Here is an 18,684-nt window from a genome sequence, read left to right as displayed (position 1 = left end):
GTGGGTAAGAAAACAAAGTGAAAAGCATCTCTACTAAGAAGCAAAGAAACAGTGCCTAGATTTAAAATTCAGAGGTTGTCTCAGTGCTTTTGCAGGGCTCATCAGCAGTAGAGGAGTCTTGGCGCGGGGGACACACACCTAACCATAAGAAATACATGGCATGAATTCTCTACTGCTGGTTTCTTCAACAAAATTCAAACTTATTTATTGGAAGAACGGGTTTCTTTCCACAAGTCAGAAACTGTTTGTTCAACGCCAGGAAAGACATCTATTTTAATATTTATACGATGTGGTCTAGTCAGGAAATATCAAGGGAGAACTCAACAACAGTCTATTACAGAAGTTAAGATATCTAAGTCCACAAACAACGGTGCTGTATTTTTTCATAAGGAATACAAAAATGATGTAAAACTGCTCCACACTCCAGCATGCATACAGTAGTTAGTAAACTTAAGTGAGGAAGAAGTATATGAACTAGAATTTCCATTTTAAAATTGAAGATGTCAAAGAAAAAGTATATGAGTATGGACTGAAAATTAAAACTGTGTTCTGATATATCTCTGACACAGCTTTTCATTTCCTTTCTTGCACAAGCCTGTTTCTTGTAACAATGATGGGGTTGCTATGGCAATTAGTTATTATCTGACATAACCTCCTTTACATCAATATCTTTTAAGTGAAGAGCACAGCATATTTGATCTAGTTCCAACAAGAGGTGTACAAACATGCACTATGGAAAGTGGTTAGGGAATCCATTTGCTTGGCAAAAGTAAGATCTACACAGGAAGGAAAGCAGAGGTCAAAAATCAGTGCTGCCGAGGAACAGTTCTTAAGATACATGAAATCCCTCAACCTGGTTTGAAGTCAGCAAGAATTGACCTGACTTTCCAGAAGCCTTTCTGAACAAAAATAAAATAAGAGTTGATCATAACATAAAATGGTCACGTTTCATCAGTGTACAGCATGTGGAACTCAACTATTTCACAAGAGAAACAGAACACACCCAGGGGAAGAGAAAAGTTACTTAAATTGTAAAAGAAACATTTTTTTAAAAAATCAGGTATCAAGTGTCTAGTAATATGTATCATTCATAAAACAGTACTTTTGTTAATGATACAACTCTAATAGTAAAAAACAAGCCTAAAGATACAAAACAATTTTTGAAGGGTCATAGTTGGATCTATAAGGACCAAGCCCTTTACTGCAGAAGATGTAATGTAATATCAAAATGCCAACTCTTTGCCATTTCCAAAGCAGGCTTCCTCCACAGCTCTATCTCCTCAGTCTCAGGTGCGACTATCACAACAGACACCTTAGTTCCAGGTCATAACATGACCCAGTACTTCCTCTCCAGTACAGAGGTGTGCAAGATGTGCAGAAGTACAGATTCGTACTTCTCCCGCTGCCTAGCTCCTAAGTATTGAAGCAGGATCTCATGCACTGCCATGGTGCACGTCATGAGTCAGGCGGTACACGCATGGCAGGGGGGTTGATACAAGATCACATCATAAGGATTGCTCTAACAGGCAAAAATTAACAAATTAGACTTATATCTACCCTATTATGTATCCCAAAGTATTCTTCTATTTTAATTATAGCCATCTAAAATGCTAAATATCTAACCTATTATCATGCACTAACATCTCACTATTGCCAAAGAAAAGACAGGCAAATGCATGATTCACCCCATCTTAAGATAGCAGTCTAACCTAGGATGCATGAATCATGTCATAAAGTGGTTTCTCATTCTTGTCGTTATCAAGGCTTGATCTTAAGACTTGATACCTACCTACCATACGGTTAAAATAAGGCAGTATGTCTCCCCTCCCACTGCCCCACAGATCAAAAGGGGACAGTTAAAAGACTACTCACTGCCAGAAAATATCGCTAAGCAAAGCACACATTGCTTAAAGTCTTCTTCTATTTCAGTGAAGTAAAGAAGTTTTGTATCCCATATTAATTCAAAGTCTATCAACAGTAACAAAACTGACATCGCCTTCTCCTAAGAGAAGCACACTACACTTGAGAAGATACAGCATGTAATAGAAATCTATCAGCACAGCAAAGTGGATACTTACAGAAACAGTTGAGCTGGGTGTATTTGTACCATAGCCAGAAGAAGGGAGAGAAGCCAAAGACCAGCGGCGACCATCAGTCCTGTTGTAAAACCAAGGTTAGACAAATAAACACTGCAGTATCCTAATACAGAAACATCTGTGGAAGTATTACTGTGTAAAAGTGCATTCCAAAAGCATGATACAAACAGGGTTTTTAATAAAGAGTAAACTTTCACAGGGGACCACAATAAAAAAGCATTCAGCAAGGATGACTTACACTTAGATTTTTTTTTTTTTTTTAGTGTGTTCTTCTAGTTAAAAATCTATGAGATGAAACAAGCAGAAAGTGAATGAACAGCTCCACAGAATTGGTGTCTTACTAATACACATAGCAATGGACCACAGGGAGTCTTCACAACTCTCAGGTCAATCAGATGAAAATTAACGAGAAGCAAATCAAAAACTTGTGAACAAATGCAAACCACAATGCTCTGAACTACAGAATAACGACCACAGTCTGCTTGAAACACAAGGGTAGTGCTTTCTTAAGTGACATCAGTACAGGATACCAGCAAACTAGCATGGTAATGTCGTAAGGTCAAATAACTGCAAAGAATGGTAAAGTAAGAACAAACTTGTTAGATGTTAGATATGTAAATCAGGAAAAACAATTTTGCAGCAAAAATCATGCTCACTCAGAATAATAATAAAAAATCATAACCGAAACCAATTTCTGTTCTTCACCACTTGAGGTGAGCTACACACAGACAACATGGAACTTGAACATTCAAAGTGACAAACCAAAAAACAACTATGGGAGCCGTGTTTGGATTTTTGAGGAGGTAACATTTACCTGTCATTTCGGTGCCCATGACTGGAGTACAATTGTATCAAATATGTTAAAAAAAGCAAAATAATATATAAATAACAAAACAGGACAAGTTTTTATTAACAAACAGTATGACATTGGGGGAAAGGCTAAAGCAGAATTGAAGCTCTGTTTTACAGCCAGTACAAAGACCATCTCTCCAGTCTGATTTACATAAAAAGTGTAATTCCATAAAGGAGAACTGAAGTCATGCCAAATTAGGAACCTTAAACCTCTTGATGCAGCTTCTCTACCCTTCAAGCTAGCCGTCTAAAAAACCTCTTACTTCTGTCCATTCTAATGCCTTATTTCCTACTCCCATTTATCCACCCACAAGCTACAACCCAAGTCTCTGGGACTTTGAATACATACAGTGTGAGAAAAGTACAGTACATAATTAGTATTAAAATATAAAGAGGATATGTGCTAGAGGGACTGCTGACTGTATCAAAGACTAAACTCTGGAAAAAAATTCCTCCTCCATAATTTTGTTTTTAATTCATTAATTCTCCTCCCTTCTCCCCTTCCCCCAGGTACGCATGAGCTACCTCCAAATGAATGAACAATTCCAAAAGGAGTTTTCTCTTCATTTTGGCTCAGCTGCGCAAGCTAAATATGTTCACAGTTGGAAGAACAAGAACTTGGAAGGTATTTAAATATAGGTAAAACCCATATAGTCTGCAGCTGTGAGACAGAAAGTATTTCCTTACTGAATAACTCATATTGAACAGGATTCCTGCACCACACAGCAATTTGCACACAGAAGAGCCATTGAGGGTGGGGATGGGATATCACAGAAAGTTATCTGGGAAGCAAAGGTGGGAAAATAGGAAACATCCATAGGCGAAGAAGGGAAAAAAGCGTAGCAAGCCTCTACAGCATTTTGCCCTGGACTCTCATACACCGCTCGTCCCTACCCTACAGTGTGGTCCTCCTACCCACTTCCCAGAAGCTCTGGCAAGCAGAATCTGTCACCTACCCATGGGCCTGTAGATGCCGGACTTGTATGTACCAGCAGAAGAGGCCTAAGCAGTGGCTACCAGATGCGCAGGCTATTCCCAGGCATTGATCTCCTCACAAGCTGTGGGCAGAGGAAGATGACACTCCTGCTCCTTGCCAAGGAGCCTGGGGAAGGCTGCCTCTAGCCCAGCGCACTGGCTGGCAGCATGGCAGGGGGCCACCTTCCCGCTGCAGCTCCTTTAGCTGCTGCCGCTGTGCAGCGTGGCTGGCAGCTGATGAGTAATGGCTATGCTGGTAAGTCCTCCTTTCCCACAGGAGGCTTCAAACCCATTTCCTTTGCCTTTCCCTCCCCTCCTCACACTTCCCCAGCTTTCTGGTATCCCCACTGACTGGGGGGCAGTAGATGGAAAAGGAATATCCATACACCTATATCACCTCACCTCTGCTCCTTCAACCTGCTCTATCACACACACTGTCCTTCCCTTCCTTTGTATCATCATTAAATTTACAAAACGTAACAGAAAAGGCATAGACAGAAGTCTGAGAACTCTCATTAACCACAGGTCATTTTAGTACCAAAATGCATCCTACCACAGGTTATATGAAGACAACCACAACACACACACCAAATTCATAAGAAAATTTTACATTAACACTGACTTAGACTTCAGTGTCATCAATTGAGCATTTTCACTATAAACATAGAACAAAATCAATTTCCACAGAAAATTGCTCTGAACAAGTTTCTTGAATCCCACCAAAGTGGTGAAATATTTTGAAATCACAGAAACTTCTTGGGTTAGCATTCCTCTAATTAAATAATTTATTTAGAGCCCATTACAGGGCTCTAAAAATTGTCAAAATCCAAATGAAACACTGGTAAACAAATTCATTTTTTTTCTCCCACATTTCATGGTTTGCAAAAACATACTGATTTAAACTTTCTGTTGATTACGGGTGGGAAAGGAAACCTACTTCCTGCCTGCTGTATTTTTAAGTAATGCTCAGTGTTTCACATCTGCTTTTTCCATTACAAGCTATTTCTGGATTTAATGTATCTTTCTAAAAATATGCTCACAGACAAATGTAATCTATGAAGAAATAGCCTTCTTTTTTTTTAAAGATACTATGAAGAGGAAGTAGATTCAAAAGAAATACTTAACTTGCTTAAGCTTGATTTAAAAAGTGACACCATATGCTATCAGAAAGATTGACAAGATCTACTGTCACAGATGAATTAGGTTCCGATAAAAGGAACACACAAGTAAAGTCTCCTGTCCTTTGCAGCTTTTAAAAAGAGTTAAGCCATTTCTTTGCACTTACTTTTGAGAGCTTGTGTGTGCTACTTTACTGACCTCCCAAAATAGAGGAAGTAAAACTATAGCAGCAAGAGCTGTTTCATTGCAAATGCAATAGTTACATGCCTGGCACTACTTAATGACAAAGCCACGGCATTCCAATTTCATTTTTTGTACATATAGTCTTGGGTCAACATATAAACTCTGCCTATCCTCCCAGGCTTAGAGTTAATGAACATATTATTTGAGGTAGGCTGGCAAGGCATTAAGTGATAGGGAACCACATTGGCAGGAACAGGCAGTCTCCCATGACATGCTATCAACTTTGGTTACGGTTCATTTAATAATAATTTACTTCATAGATCACTTCAAATTCACTTTAGATCTTAAAAAATTCTACTAGCATTAATTAATCCTCACAACAGTCCTATGACAGAGCTGACTGTCTCAGAGGTAAAGATAGCGAAACAGAGCAAGGTCAGGTATTAAAGGTATGGTGACAGTATTGCTGCTGCCAGTAAAATCAGGCCCTGAACTCAGGATCTCTATAATAGTGCTCTTATAAGTGATGCACTTCTTACATTGTTAAGAAAAAAAATAAGAAAAAACCTAGATGTAGCTTAAAATTTCCCCATATCTCAATGGATGAGGAGATAAGTGTCTAAATTGGATCCATTACAATTAAGTCATTAATTTATTTTTTTTTTTAATTCAAAAAGGTATGATTGCATTGTATCAATCATCCAGTACAGCTTTGTTGCAACTGAGGTTTAGGAGAGTTTACATAAGCAAGATAACACTTGTCATTCTAAGTGATAAACTTGACAGATGTATTTGCAATCATCTTTTAATACCTGGGTCCAACAACATTTCCTCTATGCAAAATGCATGCTGCATACTACAAACAACCTCTTACCTTCGTGCAAAAGAAAAGTGGGCTGAGGCACTGGGAGAGAAATTCCTAGGGCTATCTTGAGGACTGTTTCCTGTTGGGGGAGATACACAAAAAAAATAATTACTAGGGTGAAAAAAAAAAAAAAAAAAAAAAAAAAACCGAAAACAAAAAAACCCACCCACTAAAAAACATTCAGACATACTAATCCAAGTGTTTCCAGGCAGGTTAGAAACTAATTTCAGAATTTCTTCTCTCACAGTCTCTGAGAAAATAAACTCTGAAATAATCTCATTTCAGCTCAGATTTCATTTATATTTTATTTTTAGTTACTGGATTTTATAATGCATAGAAAACCCTCTATTTAGCCCTTTAATTTAAGAATTCTTAAATTAATTTGAGAATTAAATTTTAAAAACCCCAGTATATTAGCTGGAAAGAAACATATTTTTAATGTCAGAAACAAGGTGGGTTTTTTTAATCACACAAAACATTTGAAAGATAGAAAAATCATGAGCACCATGATTTAGCCCTTACACAAAGTCTCTACAGCATTTCCACAGGAGCTTTATTGTGATTTTTTCATTGTTCATTTTTTTCTAGCTCCAAAACACAAAAGCAGAAAAAACACACTGAACAAAATTTTTTTCCCTTAGTTCTGTTAGACCAAGGCACGGAAACGCAACCACCCCCTGTGATGAGATGTAGCAACTGCACATTGTGAACAGGTTGTAACTTTAGGGTCTGTTACTTCTTCATATTAAAGCACTCGACCTCCTGCTGACCAGCATGAGTGCAGAAAGAAGGCAGCTGCTGAGACTTTCTCCTGCCACCTCTGCCCCTCAGCACCTACAACTAGGAGACACAGTATCTGAAGAAGAAATAACGATGACCCCTGAAAAAAAAAAAACAACCCACCACACAACAAAACAACCACCAAAAGCTAAAAGAATTTGATTTAAAGTAGCACTGGCATACATCTAAAAGTCAATCTTTCCCTAAACAGGGAACAGACTGCAACAACAATACGTTAAAGAAAAGTAATGTATTTGTTGTAGCATTTTATTTTTGGACATAAATGAGACTGCAACATTAAGCAGCAGACAAAAAAGCTCCTACGTACCCAGTTAGAATAAACATTTAATTTTTGAGGAGAAAATTAATACCTACATGTGAAAAGGCCAGTACAATAGAGTGAGTTCTTAAAAGGTCTTCAAGTGGCCTTGATTTCTAATCAAATTTTTGAATTAACATTGCATTTATCATAGTGATGTCCTTAACAGATCCCATTAATTCTATACAACAAAGTGTAATCATGGAGCCATTAGGTAGCAAATGCAGTGAACACCCACCCACCCACTTTTTTTTTGGCTAGAAGCAGATGCACAAGATGCTTTTTGAGCTGTGCTTAAATCACATCTTCGCAGCTGCTCTTACCCACAGCCCCGAGAGACAAGGAATCCACTCTCACTGGCCAATACCTCCAACCTTCTTTTGCCCATTTATCTACCACTGCTGAATTATGTCCTCCTGACATTCCCTCCTCCCCCTCAAGACCCCAGCTTCTTCATTACCCTTCAGAGGGCCTCAATAATTTCAAGGTGGCAAGGATTTTCGGGGGGGGGGGGGGGGGGGGGGGGTGCGCGGAGCAGACAGAACCTGAAGCCACACATGGCACAGATTTCAATTTTTATTTGGGGACCAACACTATTTACTCTTGTCCTGCATGAACGGCAAATACCAAATTACTGAGAGCAACAGTTCATTTAATTTAACAGCTAACTGGACTTCTTTTGCTGCTACCAAACCTTATTTAATAAAGATAAGCTAAAAAAAAAAAAAGTAACACTGTGCAGATAAAACATGGTCACAAACTTTAGTTACTGCACTAGAAAAATTTAGCTGTAATTTGGAATGTGCCATGGACTTCGATAAGAGGAAAAAAAGACAAAGAAGCTACCTTAAACTCTGGCAGAAAAGCAGAGAATCGGGATTAATGCGGTGAGATGTAAACAGCTTTTGACAGGAAATAATTTGACAAACCAGCATATAGGCATTTGGAAATGATGTCCTTTCCTCTGATAGCTATTTTAAAGTTATATATGGATATATATACACATATTTAACATACATTAAGGACATGCCTAACTGTCCATCAGTTAGTCAAAACATACGTGTAAACTTCACATAGAAGCAAAAAACATGGTGGAAGAATGCAGTAATTTTATAGCTATTGCAGTGGACTTGAGGAGACATAATGCTGCCAACTACCTCGCTAGAATCAACAAAGATCACTTCCTTACAGACAAACCCTGAAGAAGTCAAAGTCTTACTCAGGAAGAGCATCAGATCCTGTTATTAGGAAAATCAATTTGCAACCACTATTTCCAATAGCAAACGAGCTGTTAAAATAACAAAACTGGTAAAGCCGCATATATAATACCTGGATACTGAATCCTGCAGGTTTATCTAGAAGTCTAAGAAGTCAGATGAGCCTGGAAAGAAAATGAAAATCCAAACCCCAAATGACTGGAGAAACAGCTAGTGCTATTATGGGCTTAAGGTGTGGTGTTCCAGAAAAGCAAGACAGGTTAGAAGCAGAGTCCTATACATGACCTTCATCCATCACAGCATTCATTCACCCATCTGCAAGTCAATACCTGGGAGACTTCGAAATAAAAACCAGTGCCAGTTAATTCCCTGTCCATATGTGCAGTGCTTGCTTATTAGTCAAATCCCGCTGTTCTTTGGGATGTGCTGGCTGTTGTACGTTTTAGTCCTAGGGTACCTCTACGCTGCTGAGATTACCGTTGATGTTTCTGACCTGGTAAAGTAAACCTGACTGGTGGTCAGGCATTAGGTAAGTAATTAACTCCAGCATCCTCTGGGAGACACAATGAATAGGCAATCAACATACCAAAACAATACTTTAACTCATGACAACACACAGGGTAGCTCATTTTGCAAGCAGCTATTGTCAAGAACACGATATCAAGACTAATTAAATTGTGATTGTTTTGTAAGTACTTTCAAGAAGTCCTGTGTCTTTGCCACAGAGGGAGGATGTTTTAAATCTTTTAAAAAGGCATATGTTACAGTCACTGTATATTACTAATGCATTTTTAATAGCTGTCTACTTACAAAATAAAGAGTTTCAGATGCAATGACTTTCTGTTAGTTCCAAGGGAATAACAGATTAATGATAATTGTTATCCCAAATTCCTGATGGATCAAAGACAAATTCAGCTTGAAGTCCTGATGTCATTATTTGATGGTCTTTTAAAATTAATCTCAGTACATCAGCACCACAGTAATACGATATAACAATGGGTGATATGTTCCTCTGTGTCAGTTTACTTGGTGGTGAACCCACACTGCAAAGTGAACAATACACAAGAAGCCATCCACCAACAGTTACAAGTCGGACTTCTGTACCATAGCAAACGGTGCCAGTCAGCAGAATGCACAGCTGGGCAGCAGAATCACTTGGAATACTACTGCACGTGCTTTCCACTGAGATCCCCTCAGAGGTGAGGAGCCCAAGCTATTTCAAAACCTGGACTAATTATGCTTCACACCAGTAAACGACTTTCCCCAGTAAAAGCAAGGAAGGTTTGCACGCTTCTTAAATCCATTTGCCAGGATGCTTTGCATGCCCTGACCACTACTTAAAATACTGGCAGTGCTACGTTTTAATGGAATTTAATTTAAAAGTCACTTGTATCTGCATGTAACTTACCTCTTACACTTCCTTCTCCTGTCCCTAAACTAGTAGAAGATGCTCTGAAATTGCTGTAACAGTTTTACTTTACCCAAAAGCAAGACTAAATAAAAAGTTTTATTTTAGCAAAACCTTTTCTATTATTCTACATGTGACAACAGTCAGAATAATATTGTATTATTTTCCTTTCTGTAAATAACAGTTTTCTTCTAAAAAATGATATTCAGAACCCTGCTTTAATCTTTAGCTTTCAGCATTCCCATATTTTATCATGAAAACACACTGAGGCTTTGTTCATTTACAAACCTGGTCCTCCTTTCCCCAAAATCCAGTCAACACAGACTGTAGCTAAAGCAGAACAGCACAGAAGCTGCATACGAGAGAGACTCTTCTTTGCTTCAAATACACTGTAGTAAGCCAGTACTCATTATCGCCTGCCTCGGACAAAACCCACAGAATTAAAGTTAAAAATCCAGGGTAACTAACTCTAGATTTGATGCACACACACAAATGCCTCCAGTGTCATTCAGTGCCTAACACAACTAAAATATATGGTGCCAACAGCTTTGTTCATTACTATACTTCAATGTAGCTAGCTAAAGCACGTCTATCAAATGAAATTATCTGATGCAAGCAGTAAGTGCTACTGTAGTGAGAGCAGAATATTAGCAGTCAGCACTCTAACAGTGTCTGCCTAGAAAGGCCTAGGCAGACCTAAAAAATCCTAGAAGAAGGATTACAAGTGGAAGTAAGACCTCCTTGGCCTTAAGTTTTGCTTTAGGCACTGCATCATGTAATCCCATTCATAAATTTATTGAATCCAACAGGAAAGGTCATGTTTGTCCCTGCTATACTTAGTGGATGATTCTTCAGGAACCCTCATGTTCTGGTATATACAGCCAGCATGTATTTCTCTTCCCTTTCCATGAAGAAAACACCTCTGACTGATTTAGATGACAATACAGGCTTTTCAGTCTTCCTGTTGTGAAGGCAAGCAAATAAGAGTCTTTCACTCCTACACAAAAAGCTCTCACATTCTATCCTACCAGCCTTTCTCCCCACATGATCCCATCTGAACAGGTACGATCATAAAAGCATGCAGTATTCCAGAAGAAATCTAACCAGGACATTGTACAGTGGCATGAAATCTTCCCAAATTCAACTGAAAATTACTTCCTTTATACATCTTTGGAGATTTGATTTTCAAAGCTACACTAGACTGGTCCTTGCAAATGTCATCTGATCCAGAAAATGCAGTCAGGTCCTTCAACTGGCTGCTCATGGCTTGGACGGGTGTGCTCTTCGCTGGGTAAAGAACTGGCTGGATGGCCGGGCCCAAAGAGTGGTGGTGAATGGAGTTTACTCCGGTTGGCGGCCGGTCACAAGCGGTGTTCCCCAGGGCTCTGTGTTGGGGCCAGTCCTGTTTAATATCTTTATCAATGATCTGGATGAGGGGATTGAGTGCACTCTCAGCAAGTTTGCAGATGACACCATGACACCACGTTGTGTGGGAGTGTTGATCTGCTGGAGGGTAGGCAGGCTCTGCAGAGGGACCTGGACAGGCTGGATCGATGGGCTGAGGTCAATTGTATGAGGTTTAACAAGGCCAAGTGCTGGGTCCTGCACTTGGGCCACAGCAACCCCATGCAACGCTACAGGCTTGGGGAACAGTGGCTGGAAAGCTGCCCAGCGGAAAAGGACCTCTGGGTGTTGGTTGCCAGCCGGCTGAATATGAGCCAGCAGTGTGCCCAGGTGGCCAAGAAAGCCAATGGCATCCTGGCTTGTATCAGGAATAGTGTGGCCAGTAGGAGCAGGGAAGTGATCGTGCCCCTGTACTCAGCACTGGTGAGGCTGCACCTCGAATACTGTGTTCAGTTTTGGGCCCCCCACTACAAGAGGGATATTGAGGTGCTGGAGCGTGTCCAGAGAAGGGCAATGAAGCTGGTGAAGGGTCTGGAGCACAAGCCTGATGAGGAGCGGCTGAGGGAGCTGGGACTGTTTAGTCTGGAGAAAAGGAGGCTGAGGAGAGACCTTATGGCTCTCTACAACTACCTGAAAGGAGGTTGTAGAGAGGTGGGGGTCGGTCTCTTCTCCCAAGTAACAAGTGATAGGACAAGAGGAAATGGCCTCAAGTTGTGCCAGGGGAGGTTTAGACTGGATATTAGGAAATTTTACTTCACTGAAAGGGTTATCAAGCATTGGAACAGGCTGCCCAGGGAAGTGGTTGAGTCGCCATCCCTGGAGGTATTTAAAGATGCGTAGATGTGGCGCTTAGAGACATGGTATAGTGGTGGTCTTGGCAGTGTTAGGTTTATGGTTGGACTCGATGATCTTACAGGTCTTTTCCAACCTATACGATTCTGTGATTCTGTGATTCCCTAAATTCCTTCTAATAGGTGAGTCTTACAGTAGACATTTCTGTTATTGGTCCTCCAGTACGAAATGCTTCATGTTGCTATATAATTTCATATATTTTTATTCCAGTCCTTGAGATCATTCAGTCACTTCAACACAGTTTCCCAATGCTGTCTCATACTGGATGTCTTCCAAATTTACATCAGCTACAGTAATTTCATGCCAATGTCACTTATGAGAAGATTAAAAAGGTTTGGCCAAAAACCAAAACCTGAGGACTCTACTGATAACCTCTGCTCCCACTTCATAATATTTCCCATTTTAGTACAACCTCCATCTTTCTCCCCTTTAAACAATTTCCTATTTATCTTGCAATTCTTGTCCTAGTACCTGTCATCTTAGTGGTACCACATGAAACATTTTACTAAAATACAGACAAGTAAGATTTACAGCATTGCTCCTAACAGCTAAATCTTGTTCCTAACAGCAGATACAATTAAACAGCACCACATGTGACTATTAATCATTAGGGGTTAGTTATCACCCACAGGAACAAGCTCCTGTGACTGTTGAGGTGGGGACACCTGAATGCCCTGACTTGCTGAGATTGTAATCATTCACTTTGCAGGCTGGGTGGTGCAGATGACCTGCCTACGCAGCAGCATGCAGTCAGCTGGAAAAGCCCATTAATGACCATGGCACCAGATGTTGTCCAAGCTGATGCTGCAACCCTTCACTTCCCACAATTCTGAATGTTGTTCATGCAAAATGAACAACAATTCTGAACAAAGTTCATGCAAAAATCAAAAGGATCTTTCAGCAGGTTTAACGGCTTCCAGCCCAGATACTAAAAGCAAAGGATGTCCAAACAAGTAACCTAAGATACTTAGTAATAATGATGAAAGTTTGAACCCAAAGAAATGACCTGGTATAGAATTGTTTTCTATTTTCATAAGAAAGACCTTACGTAGTGAAAGCTGATATTATTCTTGAAATATTTTATGATCTTTACACATATGCATAAGGCATAGTGGGAGACTTCAGCTGCAAACTAAAACCTGACTTTCCACCAACACAAATTATCTCCACAGGTAGCTACAGGTCCTGCACAGAGTAAAAGAGCACTACATATATTGTATTAGTAATTAATGTATATAACAGAGATATTATATAGCTGCTGTATACATTGTCTTTTTCTACCCCCTTTTTAAGCCTCAGTCTCAGACCTTATACCTCTCTGTGCACTCCTAAGCCTTGGACTACTTACTGTTCTAATAATTCTTTACTATAACTCACAAGCCTTCATGGTCGCTGTGACTTACAAATGAATCTGCCCCTTTTTTGACAGGTGCTATTTGTGCATGATGCACACCCTGCACAATATACTTAGTTCATCAGTGTGGTGCTGTCTCACTTGTCTCTCCCTCCCATCCTACCACATGAATCTGAGAATGACTGAGATGGTAAGGCTAACAATTAAAAAACTTTACATAAGTATTCAGTGTTTGTCCAATTCAGCTTGCATCTGTAAAGATTAACAACAGACTCCTGTGTAGGAACAATCCTCTATTACCTTCAGAGCAAACAATGAAGGGGGGGGGGGTTGCCCAAGGTCTCTATATGACTTTCTCATATGTGGCAATTATCGTCATCCTAAACTTGGGCCACTGGTCCTCCTCAAAGAATGTCTATGTAAACTAGAGAACAGCTGGTGCCTTCTGTTCAGACTGCACCTGGGAGAAAAACAGGACTACAAGGAAGAACGTGGGTATAAAATGCACCTCAAAGAATTATGTTAAAGAAGCTTTTCTTCTAAAATAGAGCAATACTGCTCACATCCAATCTGTTTTGCTAACTCCAATCCAGATTGTTATGATTATCTAGTAGCAACCTGAGCTCTTCAGGAGATCTGAAGTAATGGCACATTGTTTCTGAAGGTGCAGCCAGACTTCTAAATGATTGCTCTGCAGATATCAAAGTTGAAAACACTCTCAAGCAAAGCCACAGATACTGGCATGAGTGCTAATGCAGTGCACTCTGACTAAGAGAGTTCCACCTTGAGACTCGTAACATGCCTTCATGCACTTTGCTTCAGTTGACACAGAGGATGCATAGCCCTTTTTTGCCCTCAGAAATGTGAGGTCTTGGGGGGGGGGGGGGGGGAATGGGTAGCTTAAACTAGTGGTCCAAATAAAATTCATCTCAGGTATGAGATGCAAGCAAAGGTAACTAAGTACGTATTTTACCTGTTCTCCCAACAAGCAATGAATTAACATAGAAGGGCATAGGTTCTTTGTAGATCCAAGGGTGTCCCCACAAGGGATGAAAATACTGACTTCAGATACCTCTGAAGCACTGAATTCCCAAGCAACACCAACAATCTTATTAGGACTTATACAGGAAGGGCCCAGGATAACACTGAAGATTATCAAGTTGACAATTAAGAGAAATTGATCCTGGGTGGACTTTGAAGAGTCTGACAATCTTGATTCCTTTTAGCTTGAATAGCCTATAATAAAGGGATAAGGACCTGCAATAACAACTAAGATGGTAAAAACATGAAGACAAGAACCTAGTCCACTTGGATATCAACATCTAATGGAACTATTATCAGTAAGGGCAACAGCAGGCTCTCCCCAGAAATGGCTGGAGTACCGTGACAGTAGGGAGTACAGTAGTGGGATACAGTACCCTAAGAGAAACAGATCTGGCAGAAAAGCCTTGATAGCATGAAACTAGAAGCCAAAATGGTTTTTAAAAAGCATGAGCAATCAGGGTCAGGCATAATCTATCCATCTTTCCATTTGAATTACTCAAACCACAGCAGGTTATGTCCTTCATTTTCCTGTTTCATGGAATCAGAAAGGTGCCCAATAAGGAACCTCTGGGCATTTCCTTTCCAAAACCAAAGCAAAGTTACTTCAGAGTATGTCCAGACCTTGGAAGCAGCCTCAGAGAGCTCCCTTCTAATCTCTCACCTTGAAGCAAACGTGATTGTTCTTAAAACTACGTCAGAAGATAGGCCGTGGCAGGGAAATCCGATGTAAACTTGACACATCAAGCCCAAGTTCAGTTAGCTTTCCAAGACACGAATGTAGTCTGAGCCGGTAGAAGGCCAGGGCTTACATAAAGTTGATAAGGGGGATTCAGACTGGAACGTGGAACATCTAAACAAGAATTACTGTCCTTAGGAGTAAAGAACATCCTGGAGAAATACGTAAGCTAATTAAGAGGCTTTGGGAATCATCTGAAACAACTAGTATAAGTGTGATAAGAAGCACCCTCACACAAACTATCCTCACTGTAATACTAAAAGTGACACCTCTCGAGCTGGAGACCCCGGCCCAAACAGAGTCCCCTCACCGTTGAGCATGCACAGAATATTAAAGTAGCACTGTAGCTTTAAGTTGAAGTAAGAGAAATGTAGACCAATAGAAAACTGCTTTGTGTAATTACTTATGCTTATGCATAACTAGACTGTATAAATACTGTACCTGTATGACCAAACTTTGTGCTCGTTTTGTGGAGCTACCACCTGGCACCCTGCGCAGACATGAAATAAAATACCTCTGCCCTGCGTGTATATTGGCATCTCGTACACCACGTAAATGACCTCACACTTGTGGGATAACATGAAGAGATAGTAAAATGTAATCTTGCAGCATATGGACAGAAACATAATTTCTGGCCTAATGTGCTGTTAAGTATACATCACTATGTCCAAGCATATTAAAGTAAGTCCCAAACTTGCGTTTCTGATCACATTTGAAAGAGAACCACAAGACAGACTTCTACCTGAGCCAGGACCCAGCTGGATGACAGATGAACATGTTCTGACTCTTTATGCTCAAAATAGGTCATCTTCCTTCTGAAGTACTATAAAGGACCTGTAAAGCACTACCTGTCCTCGCTCCAGAACCAGAAGAAAATTCTGTGTTTTGAATTGGGTCCCTGAGGTCCCCAAGCAATGAGGAATGTAAGAGAGGGGACTAGAGCATAGTAAAGTGGAACTCTTGGAGCCCACATGTCTTCACCAGTGCTTTTGATTTTTTTTAAAGACTCACAGAAGTGTGCTAGGGTTTTTCTAAAGGGGAAAGCAAGGTAACAAAGACAAGACACAACAGAAACAAGAGAAAAGTGGGAAGGGAATAGCTCTCAATGCATGTATAAAGAGGCTGAGAAGATGAACAGGACTGAAGAAGCTAGGAAAGCTGACAGCCTGGGTTTGCTGCAAACCTCTCTCTTCCTCCTATAGTCAGGAGGACTGCTGCATAGAACCAAGTGAGAAAAGAATGACCCATCAAAAGGTGTGATGTGAAGGAGCTAAATGTTTCTAAGGACAAGTGGGACTGAAGGAGTCCTCAAAGGCTCAAGTTCTCAGCTCTACCATCAGTTAGACTCAGCCCCTTGCTAGGCAAGAATCAGTTTTTTCTTTTGAGAGCCCAGTGGCAAAAAATTGTGCAACATAGCATGAAGTTAGATTAGCTGTTAGCATCCAAGCAGCCTAATTTGTTGCACCTACACTCACCTGGGCAGATTCCTTGCACAAAACTGAACTCTGACAACATGCAAGAAAAACTTTTCTAGAGCAGGATCTCTCCAATGTCCTCCATATTCTGCATAATCCTACTGGGACATATTCACCAAAACTGCATGTTATTACCACACTTCAGCCAAGGATAGTCCAATGAATAAACCTGTTTTCAGTGAATGCAAGCACTGACACTTTGCTGCACATTTAGCTTGCTCTATCCTCCTCTAGGATTGGAAACTATTTTATTTCCATCTCCCTCTTCTGCTTCCATTGTTTCCTCCTCCAACAACAAACACTAATAAGAAAGATGTGAGGGTGTTAAAGAGGGTCATCTCCAGTTCCTCAGAGACTTGGAGAGACTTGTAGTAGATGCTCCTGGCAGAAGGTCTGGTGCAGGCTGCATAATAAACACTTCTGATTTAGAGAACTTTTCTAGTAGAATCTCACCATTCCCAGCTACTTTCCAGATGTAGTAAAAAAAGACCCTAAAATCATCTAAGGTGGACAGGAGATATACCAGCTTCTCTCAAAGGAGTCAAGGAGGCCTCTCTGACTTGGAGCAATCCCTCCCAGCCAAGGACTGCCAAGAGGAATAATAAACCTAGCAGGCTGTACAGCACACGCTGTCTCTTGTCACGTCCCTCTGCTGCACTTCGCAAGAAACCAGGCCTGCAGTACAGGGGGCCACAGAGAGCACGGAGGTGAGTTGAGCGTGCAGATGCCAGTGCAAGTAAGACCTGGTGGCTCTGACAACACAAGAATGCAGCATCACTAAAAATCCATAATGTCTCTTAAGACTGAGGTTACCAAGGATTTATATACATTAAACACTTGACACACGGAACTCCTACTGTATATGTAGATGAAAATTCCTAACTTACGTGGCTTTGCTGTGCTTTTAACAACAACATTTTTTTTTATTTGCATGAATTGGGATTACATTTACAGTGATTCAAAGTACAAATTAAAAAGAAAAAAAAAAAATTTGCCTACTAAGTCAATTCCAGGCAGTATCTAATTGATCACTAGACAAAGCAGAAAACCTGTCAAGGGTGACTCTGAGCATGTTTTAACTTCAAATTGCCCCTTCAGGGGACTAGTCTAGGCACACTAGGCAGCTGAGCTAGGAGCCAATGGTTGTGTGAATATTTACTGTAATTAACTATACATAGAGGCAAGCTAATAGCAGAGGCGGCCATACACCTGCCAATTTTCATCACATAAATGAGACTTCAGCACACATACCTTGGGAGAACGTATCAGCATTAAGAGAACCTACTGTATCCTGGGTAACTGGAGAAGTTGCCAAATTTCCACAGTAGGTTTTTGAATACACAGTACATACTGCTGAGTTTAAGGAAAAGAACAGCTTACACTTAACCTGTCTTAATCCTTGTAGTATCAGTTTTCCACCTTCAGACCTATTTGTCAACAGCTGTGACATAAGCAATATTATTCCCCTTTTATGGTTTCAGAAATCGATTCAAAAAGATGAAGTAACTTGCTGAAAGCACAAGTCCACGCCAGACAGGAACTCTTCAGCATTTATCAAATAAACAACCTGTATTCAGGTCCCAGGTAACCCATGCTGGTCACTTCATACTTCTGAAGTCTGTGAGGCATCATTGGTCTAAGCCATCAGTTTCCAAACAGGTGGTATAGTCACTCATAGCAGCAGACATGCTAGTCCTCACAGCAAGCATTGCTATTGCTTTCATCAAGTCAGCACAGCACAACTAAAGCCTCTGTCTATGGTGATCACTGATCCCCTGTTTCAAATGGCGATTTCTGCATTTGGGGAACCCAGAGAGGGATCCCAAACACTCCAACATTTCTTTTTACAGTTTTAAAATAGTCTGCAACATGTTTTTCTTTGTTTGTTTGTTTTAAATGCTCTGCTGCCTTGAACTCTTCACAAATCTTCATGTTGTCTGGGTTCCTGGTTGTGATAGCCTGCTGCTCAGAGTGAAAACCACCACTGTATTTTCTCTAATAATGT

General features: G+C 40.3%; 1 protein-coding gene across 3 annotated transcripts in view; it reads right to left on the bottom strand.

Moving 5' to 3' along the window:
* Positions 1-18,684, bottom strand: part of MAST4 (microtubule associated serine/threonine kinase family member 4) — a 308,358-nt gene that overhangs the window by 60,257 nt on the left and 229,417 nt on the right. For all 3 annotated transcript variants that reach the window (XM_075488550.1, XM_075488551.1, XM_075488552.1), the window contains 2 exons: positions 6,100-6,169; positions 2,079-2,157 (listed from right to left, as the gene is read on the bottom strand). In XM_075488550.1, the coding sequence (XP_075344665.1) occupies positions 2,079-2,157; positions 6,100-6,169 (149 nt within the window). The remainder of the gene's footprint in view (positions 1-2,078; positions 2,158-6,099; positions 6,170-18,684) is intronic.

This window comes from Mycteria americana, chromosome Z, assembly GCF_035582795.1.
Source record: "Mycteria americana isolate JAX WOST 10 ecotype Jacksonville Zoo and Gardens chromosome Z, USCA_MyAme_1.0, whole genome shotgun sequence".
In the NCBI taxonomy this organism is placed as follows: domain Eukaryota; kingdom Metazoa; phylum Chordata; class Aves; order Ciconiiformes; family Ciconiidae; genus Mycteria; species Mycteria americana.
The sequence above is the reverse complement of the archived record's forward strand: the minus strand, read 5'-3'. Positions and strand labels throughout refer to the sequence as shown.